This window comes from Macrosteles quadrilineatus, unplaced genomic scaffold, assembly GCF_028750875.1.
Source record: "Macrosteles quadrilineatus isolate MER2022 unplaced genomic scaffold, UCM_ALF_1.0 Scaffold_5__1_contigs__length_97177068, whole genome shotgun sequence".
NCBI classification, from domain to species: domain Eukaryota; kingdom Metazoa; phylum Arthropoda; class Insecta; order Hemiptera; family Cicadellidae; genus Macrosteles; species Macrosteles quadrilineatus.
In genome coordinates, this window is record NW_026542598.1 from 81,844,263 (window position 1) to 81,857,451 (window position 13,189).

Here is a 13,189-nt window from a genome sequence, read left to right on the forward strand (position 1 = left end):
AGCTCGTTCGCTGCGCTCACTTGCCTTCAGGTTAGTTCGTTCGCTACGCTCACTCACCTTTAGTTTGGAGCTCGTTCGCTGCGCTCACTTGCCTTCAGGGTAGCTCGTTCGCTACGCTCACTCACTTTTAGGTTGCAGCTCGTTCGCTGCGCTCACTTGCCTTCAGGTTAGCTCGTTCGCTACGCTCACTCACCTTTAGGTTGGAGCTCGTTCGCTGCGCTCACTTGCCTTCAGGTAAGCTCGTTCGCTACGCTCACTCCCCTTTAGGTTGCAAATTAGCTATTGTCTTAAATTTAACAAAATAATAGTGCTGCACCTTGTTGCTAATGGTAAAATTTTATTAATGGGGATGAAAGAGGGGGGTTGGAATGTGATTGGTCTAAATATCCATAATTCACCTACTTACATTTCCATCTCGTTTGCGTGTATAAGCATGTTAATTTTCTATTAGGAATACGTTAAAAATAGTTAAAAACTACCTTTATGATTGAAAACCCGCCATTATAAATTTTTCAGTACGTTGAAATTATAGAAGGTCACTCAAGGGACTTTCTTTTTAACGTTAAGACCATAAAAAGGACAAATATATGTACGAAAAGTCGTTTTATAAATTAAAAACACCAAAAAAATCAAGAATTTTCACCATTTTTCGAAGTAGGGCCTTTTTTGAAGGTGAAGGAGTCAGATTTTCGATATAACCCCTTCTTGGAAAAAAAATGTCTTGTAGAAAATTTAATTCTGAACCTACGATTTTCCCTCAAATCGTTTCTAGCTCTTACCGTTTTCGAGCTACAGCAGTTTAAAAAAAACGTGTTTTTCGCAAAAACTAGGGTTTTAAGGGATTTCTTTTGGTGGGTTTCGGTTGAAAAAAAAATAAATTTTGGGACTTTCTGGGTGGTTTAGTACCCAGACAAACCTTCAGAAAAAATGTCAGCTCCCTAGCTACTCTAGAAGTGACAAAAATGTTTTTTTCTGTCGCCAAACGCCCATATTTCACCTACTGACGTTTACGTCTAGTTTGCCTGTCGACGCATGCTAATTCTCCATAAGAAAATGCTTAAAAAATCATATTTTAAATTGGAAATCCACCTTTTTGAATTTTTTTGTGGGTTTAAATTATTGAGGGTCACTCTAGGGACTTTCCTTTCAACGTTGGGAGCATAAAAAGTAGAAATATATATACGAAAAGTCGTTTTAAAAATTAAAAACACGTAAAAAAATAGAGGATTTTCACAATTTTTGGAGTTAGAGCGTTTTTTGAAGGTGAAGGAGTGCGAATTTCGATATGACGCCTTCTCGGAGAAAACTGTCTTGTAGAAAATTTAATTTCGAACTCACGATTTTTCCTCAAATCGATTCTAGCTCTTACGGTTTTCGAGCTAGAGCCGTTTTAAAAAAACATGTTTTTCCAAAAACCGAAATTTTTATGGAATTTTTTTGGGGGGGTAGAATTGTGAAAATGGGGTTTTTACGAATTTCACCGGTAATTTAAGATGCCATAGTACAATACTACGCAAATTCCAAGTCTCTAGCACGTTTCTAAACGTTTCAGATGAGCGTACGAAAATCGGTGTTTTTCAACGTTATTTCCCATAAGAATAACATGGGGGGGAAATCGGTAATTTAGGGGGGGTTGGACGGGGAAAATGCGACTTTTCGGGATTTTCCCGGGGGTTTGGGCACTAGACCTACAACCACCGAAAATTTCAAGTCTCTAGCACTTCTAGAAGTGGTCTAGAATTAGTATACCTCATCAGTTACACATCCGGCTGTATAAATATAGAGACTCGCCTTTGGCTCGCTGGGGGCTCCGCCCCCAGGCCCCCTTCTTTGGTTGGGGGTAAAAAGAAATGGGTAATGGCGCAAGACCTGCAATTGAGCCAAATTTCAGATCTTTAGCTAATCTAGAAGTGGGTAAAATTGATTTAGACCGATGTACGTGTAGGAATAACATTGGGGGGGATTCTAATTTTCGTGGGGGGGAGTTATATTTGTAAAATGTCACTTTTCAAAAAGGGCGCAAGATCAACAATCATGCCAAATTTCAGATATCCAGTAAATCTAGAAATGGGTAAACGTGATTTAGACTTATGCACCTGTAAGAATAACATTAGGGGGGGAGGATTTAATATTTGGGGGGGGGGTTGAAAATACGACGCCCCCAGGCCCCCTTTTTGGTTGGGGGTAAATACAAATGGGTAATGGCGCAAGACCTACAATTGAGCCAAATTTCAGATCTTTAGCTAATCTAGAAGTGGGTAAAATTGATTTAGACCGATGCACCTGTAGGAATAACATTGGGGGGATTCTATATTTCGTGGGGGGGAGTTATATTTGTAAAATTTCACTTTTCGGAAAGGGCGCAAGATCTACAATCATGCCAAATTTCAGATCTAGTCATTCTAGAAATGGGTAAACGTGATTTAGAATTATGCACCTGTAAGAATAACATTGGGGGGGATTTAATATTTGGGGGGGGGTTGTAAATACGATAGGAGGATAAAACCTTAAGTAAACCAGAGTAAATCTATAGCATGAACGGACCATGGGAACGGGGATTTATGGTGGTTTTTATAGGGTAAATGTTATTCTCCATAAGAATAACATGGGGCTCGTAAAATTTTCAAATTTTGACATTAAACCTAAGTTTTGGGGGTCAAGGAGTAAAGTTACGAAAAAACACGTAAAGTGTAAAATTTAAAGTAAAGTAAGGAGAATACGAAGCAATAATAATATTTGCGAAAAGGAATTATTTAAGTATGAAAAAATAGCGAAAACTGGTAAAAATTTGAAAGAAATTTACCAAATTTTGAAAGTAGGGCGTTTGTTGAAGCTGAAGGAGTGAGATTTCCGGAAAACGCTTAGAGGGTTTTGTAGAAAATCTAATTTCCTTTCGCTAAGATTCTTTCAAATCTTTTCTAGCTCTTACTGTTTTCGAGCTACATCCGGTTGAAAAAAGTGTGTTTTTTTGTTTTCAGAGGTACGCCATTTTGGATTTTTGGGGGGCTTAAAATTTGAAAATGGGACTTTTGAAAATTTCACCATTAGCTTATAATCCCTTACTACAATACTACCAAATTACAAGTCTCTAGCACGTTTCTAAACGATTCATATGACCATACCAAAGTCATTAAATTTCAATCTTATTCTCCATAAGAATAACATGGGGCTCGTAAAAGTGGCAAAAAACCTTCAAATTTTGAGATTAAAATTAAGTTTTGGGGGTCAAGGAGTAAAGTTACGAAAAAACATGTCATGAGTAAAATTTAAAGTAAAGTAAGGAAAATACAAAGCAATAATAATTTGTGAAAAAAAAATTATTTAAGTATGAAAAAATGGCGAAAACCGGTAAAAATTTAATAAAAATTTACCAAATTTTGAAAGTAGGGCGTTTTTTGAAGCTGAAGGAATGCGATTTTTAGAAAACGCCTAAGAGGGTTTTGTAGAAAATTTAATTTCCTTTCGCTAAGATTCTTTCAAATCTTTTCTAGCTCTTACCGTTTTCGAGCTACATCCGGTTGAAAAAAAAAGTGTTTTTCGTTTTCAGAGGTCCGCCATTTTGGATTTTTGGGTGGGTTAAAATTTGAAAATGGGACTTTTGCATATTCCACCGGTAATGTAAGGTCTCTTACTACAATACTACGCAAATTTGAAGTCTCTAGCACGTTTCTAAACGATTCATATGACCATACCAAAGTCGGGAATTTTCAATGTTATTTCCCATAAGAATAACAAGGGGGGAAATTCGAGATTACGGGGGGGTTAATGTTAAAAAATGCAACTTTTTAGGATTTTCCCGTGGGTTTGGGCCCAAGACCTACAAGTGTGCCAAATTTCAGATCTCTAGCTATTCTAGAAGTGGTCTAGAATTTGTATCCCCATTGAGTGAGTGAGTTACACATCGGGCTGTATAGTTAATTAGACTCGCCTTTGGCTCGCTGGGGGCTCCGCCCCCAGGCCCCCTTTTAATAGTAGCCGTGATGAGAAATTGTCACGGGGGACAGGATGTTGTCCGGAAACATTTTTGCTCGTGCAAGTGAAGCTGGCAAGTGACGAAGATCGGAAAACAAAGGATTACGTAGCCGAAAAATCTGCACCCTTTGACGAGAGGCATCAGGATTTTGTTGGCTATATCGGCCAACAGCAGCCCTATTGACTTCAGGGTGCGTTTGGCTGTAACGGTCGGCAGCATCTCTGTAAATCTCAGGATGGTTTTGAGAGTAAACCTTATTCTTCTCCCTGATTTGATCTGGGTGGGTCTCCCTATATTTCTTCTTTGCCGCGTCCACTTGCTCTTCCCGCGTGGTGTCCAATGCCTTTGGGCGCCCACGTTTTACTTTCTTAGGCCTTCCAGGGCCCTTTTTGCAGTTCAAGTTTGGAAGTACTTCTGTCTGAGAGGGGGGAATCGATAATAAATTATTATCAACACGTTCAATCGGTTGGACAGTGGGGTCAATGGAAAACTTGAGTTTCATGATGTTATACTGACCACCGACGAACGCTGAATTTGCTAGTAAAAGTGAGGCCAGTATAGGAGGGTTGTTACATCGAAATAGTCTTGCCTTGTTTTTATCCGGATCTATGTCTCTAAGGCGGGCCTCGTTCACGGCGTGGGAATCAAACAGATACAACTGTTCTCGGTGACGCCAAAACGCCACAGTCACTAATTGTCCCGTGAACAGGAACCCGCCGTCGAGAGAATCACACGGCATATTACTTTCCAAGACAGTTGACAATGATTTCACTGCCTCATCAAGACCATCTACACTGTTCGGGTACAACCCGTTGCAGACGAAAGATATTTCGTCCACTGTAATGCCAATATCAGCAATTTGGAAACGCCTGGCAAGGTCCTCGGGGAACAAGTACCTGTTAACAATGTTATGCCCACGGCGAGATTCTCTATACAAACGATCACCCGCCGTGAGTATTTCATCGATAGCAAGAGTGTTGAAACAACCGTGGAACACCTGCCAAGCCAGTGCACAGGCCGCATTGGCCATACACTGAGAGTTGTTGCTGTCAGTGAATCTTGGATCTCCTTGGTGAAAGGATCCAACAGCAACGCAAGCAAAGTCCATGATGACCGAACCAAATCAAAATTCACGAAGAAAACAGGAAAATACTGATTAACTGAGATAAGCTCTAATTCCACAAGTGTAAACAAATGTATAAGAAATTAGAGCGAGAACAGAGCTCAGAATCAACGATAGGATGTTTCGAGCATCAGATTGGGGTAGTGATTTCAGAGTGCAAAGTTAAGAGCGAGAACCAAGTGTCCGTTAGCGCGATAACTCTTGCAAAAATGATTTGATTTCGATGAAATTTGGTTTAAACGTGTAAACCAACATTTCATCGAACGAGTTCGTGAACCAGCATGCACGGAGCATGGGAAAGGGGATTTATGGTGGTTTTTATGGGGAAAATGTTATTCTCCATAAGAATAACATAGGGCTCTTAAAAACTTTCAAATTTTGACATTAAAATTAAGTTTTTGGGGTCAAGGAGTAAAGTTACGAAAAAACATGTAGTGAGTAAAATTTAAAGTAAAGTAAGGAGAATACTAAACAATAATAATATTTGCAAAAAAAAAATGATTTAAGTATGAAAAAAAGCGAAAACCAGTAAAAAATTGAAAAAAGATTACCAAATTTTGAAAGTAAGGCGTTTTTTGAAGCCGAAGGAGTGCGATTTTTGGAAAACGTCTAAGAGGGTTTTGTAGAAAATTTAATTCCTGTTCCTGAATATACTTTCAAATCTTTTCTATCTCTTACCGTTTTCGAGCTAAATCCGGTTGAAAAAAACGTGTTTTTTCGTTTTCAGAGGTCCGCCATTTTGGATTTTTGAGGGGGTTAAAATTTGAAAGTGGGTTTTTTGAAAATTTCACCATTAGCTTATGATCCCTTACTACAATACTACCAAATTACAAGTCTCTAGCACGTTTCTAAACGATTCATATGACCATACCAAAGTCATTAAATTTCAATCTTATTCTCCATAAGAATATAATGGGGCTCGTAAAAGTGGCAAAAAACCTTCAAATTTTGAGATTAAAATTAAGTTTTGGGGATCAAGGAGTAAAGTTACGAAAAAACATGTAATGAGTAAAATTTAAAGTAAAGTAAGAGGAATACAAAGCAATAATAATTTTTGAAAATAAAAAATATTTAAGTATGAAAAAATAGCGAAAACCGGTAAAAATTAGAAAGAAATTTATCAAATTTTGAAAGTAAGGCGTTTTTTGAAGCCGAAGGAGTGCGATTTTTGGAAAACGTCTAAGAGGGTTTTGTACAAAATTTAATTCCTGTTCCTGGATATACTTTCAAATCTTTTCTATCTCTTACCGTTTTTGAGCTACATCCGGTTGAAAAAAACGTGTTTTTTCGTTTTCAGAGGTCCGCCATTTTGGATTTTTGAGGGGGTTAAAATTTTAAAATGGGACTTTTGCCAATTCCACCGGTAATGTAAGATCCCATACTGCAATACTACGCAAATTTGAAGTCTCTACCACGTTTCTAAGTGGTTCAGATGAGCATACCAAAGTCGGTAATTTTCAATGTTATTTCCCATAAGAATAACATTGGGGGGGAAATTCTTAAATAAGGGGGGGTTAAAATAAAAAAATGCGACTTTTCAGAATTTTCCCGGGGGTTTAGTACCAAGACCGACAATCGTGCCAAATTTCAACTCCCTAGCACATCTAGAAGTGGTCTAGAATTTGTATCCCCATTGAGTGAGTTACACATCGGGCTGTATAGTTATTTAGATTTAGACTCGCCTTTGGCTCGCTGGGGGCTCCGCCCCCAGCCCCCCTTTTTTGGTAGGGGGTAAATAGAAATGGGCCATGGCGCAAGACCTGCAATTGAGCCAAATTTCAGATCTTTAGCTATTCTAGAAGTGGGTAAAATTGATTTAGACCGATGCACCTGTAGGAATAACATTGGGGGGGATTCTATATTTCGTGGGGGAGGGAGTTATATTTGTAAAATGTCACTTTTCGGAAAGGGCACAAGATCTACAATCATGCAAAATTTCAGATATCCAGTTAATCTAGAAATGTGTAAACGTGATTTAGACTTATGCACCTGTAAGAATAACATTGGGGGGATTTAATTATTGGGGGGGGGGGGGGGGGGGTTGTAAATAGGATAGGGGGATAAAACCTTAAGTAAACCAGAGTAAATCTATAGCTTGAACGGACCATGGGAACGGGGACTTATGGTGGTTTTTATGGGGTAAATATTTTCTCCATAAGAATAACATGGGGCTCGTAAAAACTATCAAATGTTGACATTAATCCTAAGTTTTGGGGGTTAAGGAGTAAAGTTACGAAAAAACACGTATCGTGTAAAATTTAAACTAAAGTAAGGAGAATAGCCTACAAAGCAATAATAATATTTGCAAAAAGGAATTATTTAAGTATGAAAAAATAGCGAAAACCGGTAAAAAGTTTAAAGAAATTTACAAAATTTTGAAAGTAGGGAGTTTTTTGAACCCGAAAGAGTGCGATTTTCGGAAAACACCAAAGAGGGTTTTGTAAAAAATTGAATTCCTGTTCCTGGATGTTCTTTCAAATCTTTTTTAGCTCTTACTGTTTTCGAGCTAAATCCGTTTGAAAAAAACGTGTTTTATCGTTTTCAGAGGTCCGCCATTTTGGATTTTTGGCGGGGTTAAAATTTGAAAGTGGGACTTTTGCAAATTTCACCGTTAATATAAGATCCCCTACAACAATAATACCAAGTTTCAAGTCTCTAGCACGTTTCTAAACGGTTGAGATGAGCACACCAAAGTCGACCACTTTCAATGTTATTCTCCATAAGAATAACATGGGGCTTGTAAAGGTGGCAAAAAACCTTCAAATTTTGAGATTAAAATTAAGTTTTGGGGGTCAAAGAGTAAAGTTACCAAAAAACATGTAATGAGTAAAATTTAAAGTAAAGTATGGAAAATACAAAGCAATAATAATTTTTGAAAAAAAAAATTGTTTAAGCATGAAAACATGGCGAAAACCGGTAAAAATTTAATAAAAATTTACCAAATTTTGAAAGTAGGGCGTTTTTTGAAGCTGAAGGAGTGCAATTTTTGGAAAACGCCTAAGAGGGTTTTGTAGAAAATTTCATTCCTGTTCCTGGATATACTTTCAAATCTTTTCTATCTCTTACCGTTTTCAAGCTACATCCGGTTGAAAAAAAAGTGTTTTTTCGTTTTCAGACGTCCGCCATTTGGGATTTTTGGGTGGGTTAAAATTTGAAAATTGGGTTTTTACGAATTCCACCGTTAATTTAAGATCCTATACTGCAATACTACCAAATCCAAGTCTCTAGCACGTTTCTAAGCGGTTCATATGAGCGTACCAAATTCGGTATTTTTCAATGTTATTTCCCATAGGGATAACATGGGGGGGAAATTCAAAATTTCGGGGGGGTTAAAATTTGAAAATGCGACTTTTCGGATTTTTACCGGGGGTTTAGGAACTAGACCTACGACCACCGAAAATTTCAAGTCTCTAGCTCTTCTAGAACTACCTTAGAATTAGTATACCTCATGTGTCAGTGAGTTACACATCGGGCTGTATAGTTAATTAGATAAGGATAACATGGGGGGGAAATTCAAAATTTCGGGGGGGTTAAAATTTGAAAATGCGACTTTTCGGATTTTTACCGGGGGTTTAGGAACTAGACCTACGACCACCGAAAATTTCAAGTCTCTAGCTCTTCTAGAACTACCTTAGAATTAGTATACCTCATGTGTCAGTGAGTTACACATCGGGCTGTATAGTTAATTAGATAAGGATAACATGGGGGGGAAATTCAAAATTTCGGGGGGGTTAAAATTTGAAAATGCGACTTTTCGGATTTTTACCGGGGGTTTAGGAACTAGACCTACGACCACCGAAAATTTCAAGTCCCTAGCTCTTCTAGAACTACCTTAGAATTAGTATACCTCATGTGTCAGTGAGTTACACATCGGGCTGTATAGTTAATTAGATATAGACGGGCTGTATAGTTATTTAGATTTGCGAACGCAAACATTTATTTTGTCCTAAAAGTGCCGTTATATAATGTATTTTAATAGAGGGTAAAAAAGAGGAGATTTCTCACTTTTTGCAGAAATCCCCCGGAGCTAAATTTTGACCATCAAAATCCCGTAATATCCAGGGAAATGGCAACCCTAAGTGTACTTCACTTATAGTAACAAATGTGATTCTTGAGTGTGGCAAATTGTGTGAAAATGGATAAAAAATTATTTAGTCTTCGCAATCAGGGGTAGTGTTCTGATTGCAAATACGGTTATGATAAATTCATGATTTTTCATTAAGTAACAAATAATGCTGGTAAATGCTTATTTGGTGGGGATTATTAAATTTATTTTTCACCGACGACTCTCACATATTCTACCAGTTTACGTTAAGTGTTTTGTTTCCTACTATTTGTTTGTTTTTATTTAACTTACTTTAAAACATTGAACCAAATAAAATGCAGGTAAGTAGGATTGAAATCCTAAAAACCCCTCAAACTAAAATCAGTACCATTCAATCTTAAATTTATGTGTTCATCTCTTGATCGTGACCAATTTAAAGTGCAAACGCAAGCTCAGTAGGAATTCATATTTAACAAAATCCATTTCAATCAAAGTTTGTTTCTTATCGAAGTTTAAAACTTGAATCCATATTGAATACACACCACAAATCAAACAATGGCAGGGTCTGTACCTGTGACTAATGTGATGACATTTTTAATTTTACAAAACAAATTATATATTTTTGACAATTTCTTTATTGTAAAAGTTATAAAACTAGAAAGAGTCATTGCAACCCTGGTCATACGACAAAATCAATTGATCAATATTTTAGTTCCCCTATGGCTAAGTATGCAGTTGCTAGATTTAATAGACCTAAAAAAATAGTATTCTTAAGTCTTTGATTGGAGGATGAGGTTTAGTCAAGTTCTACAGTAGTTTTACGCATTTATGATTATTCTGAAGATACCACCGTTTGAGGTATAGACCTACATAAAGTAAAGCTCTAAAATGTTAGCAGTGACTTACCAATAACTATGTTCTATGAAATATCAAATATTTAAAAACCAATGTTTGAACCTTCTGAATAACTTCTGGTTAAAAGTAAAAACATTCCTAAAATTTTACATAAGATAACTCAAAAGCGAGGTAGTGTAAAAGGATATATTCCAGGATGTCCACACGATCCGTAAGCGTAGTCTGGGGAACAGGTCAACTTGGCTCTTTGTCCAACACTCATCTGAAATAATAATAAAAAAAAAATTGTTAAACATAATCACATGAAATTTATCTTGGATAGGCCAACAACTTTGACAGGTTAAGTTAGAATAGGGCAACAACAAACACTACAGTTGTCTCTCGATAATCGGACACTTTTTGAGATACTTGGTAGTTTACTCACCGGTTGATTTTTTAGTAAAAAATAATAAAAATATAGGTTTGCTTATTCTCCTTAGGAATAAGATGGGAATTTTTTTTAACTTTTTTTGGAATTTTCCTTAGTAACTATTTATTAAACAAAATCACTTAGAATAGGCCTATTAAATAATTTGTTTTCAAAGCTCTAAAGAATAAGAAAGGAATTGCTAAATTTTATGTTTAGTGAGTCAAAAATGGGAAAAACAAATTGCTGCCCCAAATAATGCTGCATCACAAACTCATTCAAATAAACGTAGGTTTACACGTTTGTACCAAATTCCTCAAAATTGGATGAATTTTACTCAAGTTATCGTGCCAACAGACACACATATATCTATGAATGTAAGCGGATGGTGTGTTTGCCCAGCTGGGAATATCAAGAAGTAAATCGGTCCAGGATCTATCTAGATCTTACCATGAGATCTACGGTAATAGCTTAAGTTATTTCCTATTTACGGAAAATTAGCTAGGTCCAATATTTCCTGATATGAAAAATTGGCTAAGAATTAATCTTGATCGACACTTTTACAGCCTCTTGATTGTCGGATTAGCGAGAGAAGGCTGCAATTTAAAACTCTACATAGGCTAGAAGTTGGTGGTTGCAATGCAGGAATAAAAACAACAAGTCTTATGTAAACATATGACTCTTTACTAAATAGCCTACGCTACTGCATAGCTATTTAAATTACCATACAGCTTTCTTAATCAAAGGTTAATTTATCATTAGGGAAGGTATCAGTGACACAGCAAAATATTGCCTCAGTGCAAGTATTTGAGAAAAAAAAGTTGACTCGGATCATAATACTCAATTAAAAAAAAAAGACTTTAGGTTATAAAAGTTAACCTTGAACCAAACACGAAGGTAAGGTAAGGGAAGGGAAGGGGGGGGGGGAAGGGAAGGTGTAAGGTGTTTGGTTAAGCACCTTGAAGTCAATATCCCTTTTAGATTACTTATTTTTTAACAGGTTTTCAACACGAGTTTCAAGATTACATCATTAAGCAATGACACTCATAATAGACAGTAAACACCTTCAAATTCATACAGACAAAACAGACCTGAATATTTCACATAAGTAGCCTATTTTAGCACGTAAGCCAAACAGTTTAAGAAATAATTGTAAATACAAACCTGAGCGACGCCTTGGTCCCACCCTTTAATAACTTCTCCTTTTCCGATGCGGAACTTAAATGGTGAACCTCGATCCCTGGAGGAATCAAATTTAACGCCATTTTCAAGTGTACCTGTGGAAATAACAGTTCTGATTCAATTCACATTATATTGAAACACTTTAAAGAACACATTTTAAACGTGTAACAATGTTAAACAATTAGCTCATTGAACTGTAAAAAGCTTTCACAAATTGCTCGGTGTCCTGGCAATTTTGGTCATTTGTAAAGTTGTTTTTGACAATTTCGCAGGGCCTAAACCACTGTTGATAACCTAGTCATATTTATACTTGTTTTGTTCAGAAAAAGAAGGAAATTCATAATAACATACAATTAGAGGAATTCCTGTTGGTGGTCTTTTTGCAAAATGTGAAAAAAATATTCTATTCAAATTTTTGGAATAATTTTTAAAAGTCTAGAGGCCTAGCATTCTGACAAAGAATTTTTTTACAGACGATCTAAGATTTATAAAAAATGTAGGCAATTTCCCTATGCAGAAATGTGATTGATTTGCATAATTTTTTTTTTACTAGGTGGTGGCGATTTCAGTTCATTATTGTTGTTTTTCATGAAATTACAAACAGAGAACGCACTTGCCCCCACCTTAAATCCATGCCATTGGATCAATAGCCTTTTCAAAAATTAATGTAGGCCTAATAAGGCTTTTCCCTTAAGTTAACAATAGGCTGTCACATAAATTGAAATAAATTTACACTTACCTGTATAGTGAACAACTACTGTCTGGCCAGTCTTTGGAAAGGTTTGGCCTGAAAAAAAAAACATAATTTAATATAGGGCCTAAGTTACACTTATTTTTAGAAACATTTTACGAAGGAGAAAACTGTTGTTTAAATTTATAACTTAGCTATAAGTTTTGTACCTACTTAGCTATTCCTTTACATTATCAAACTTGGGTAACTTATTCATTTAAATTAGGGGGTACAGATCGGCAGAGATTAACCCTTTAGAGACCGACCCTATAGTATATGACGGGCTGCGCAGGACTGGGGTACTTTGAACAATTTCTGCAATGTTACAGAAATAAATGCTATAACTTTTGAATAGTAGCCCTCATTATCATTTCTTGCATGCTGTTATGAATGAAACTATTCTAAGCTAACCTAACATAACTAACCAAACTGGCTGTAGGCTAAGTTAGGCCATAGACAAAAGAAATACCATAAGAAATACAAAAGAAATAATGGTTTATTGTCTGTGGTTAGGCCTACCTGCCGTTTCAAAATTCTGTTTGATAACAGATGGGGAATAGGCTATCAAACGGAATTTTGAAATGTTACAGCAAGTTTGGTTGCTTAGGTCAGTTTAGAACAGATTCATTTCAATATAATTTTTTTTTTTTTCAATTGTTAGTTGATACTGAACAATATTTATTTACTGTATCCTTATCGTAAGTTTAGTTGTCAGGTGATATGTTTCAAATTACAGTACATTAACCTATCGGGTTGAAAAATAAGATAGCTTAAGCTATCAATATATCGAAAAAAAAAAACAAAAAAAAAAAAAACATTGATAATAATGAATGTTCCCTTTTACAGGAAAGTAGGCTACTCTGCCGATGTATCGG

General features: G+C 36.2%; 1 protein-coding gene across 1 annotated transcript in view; it reads right to left on the bottom strand.

The window, feature by feature from the left end:
- The window catches only part of LOC128995227 (peptidyl-prolyl cis-trans isomerase FKBP1A-like), a 29,304-nt gene that overhangs the window by 4,968 nt on the left and 11,147 nt on the right, over positions 1–13,189 (bottom strand). Inside the window, exons 2-4 of the mRNA XM_054420173.1 lie at positions 12,324–12,371; positions 11,567–11,679; positions 10,185–10,258 (exon numbers count right to left, since the gene is read on the bottom strand). Of these exons, the coding sequence (XP_054276148.1) occupies positions 10,185–10,258; positions 11,567–11,679; positions 12,324–12,371 (235 nt within the window). The remainder of the gene's footprint in view (positions 1–10,184; positions 10,259–11,566; positions 11,680–12,323; positions 12,372–13,189) is intronic.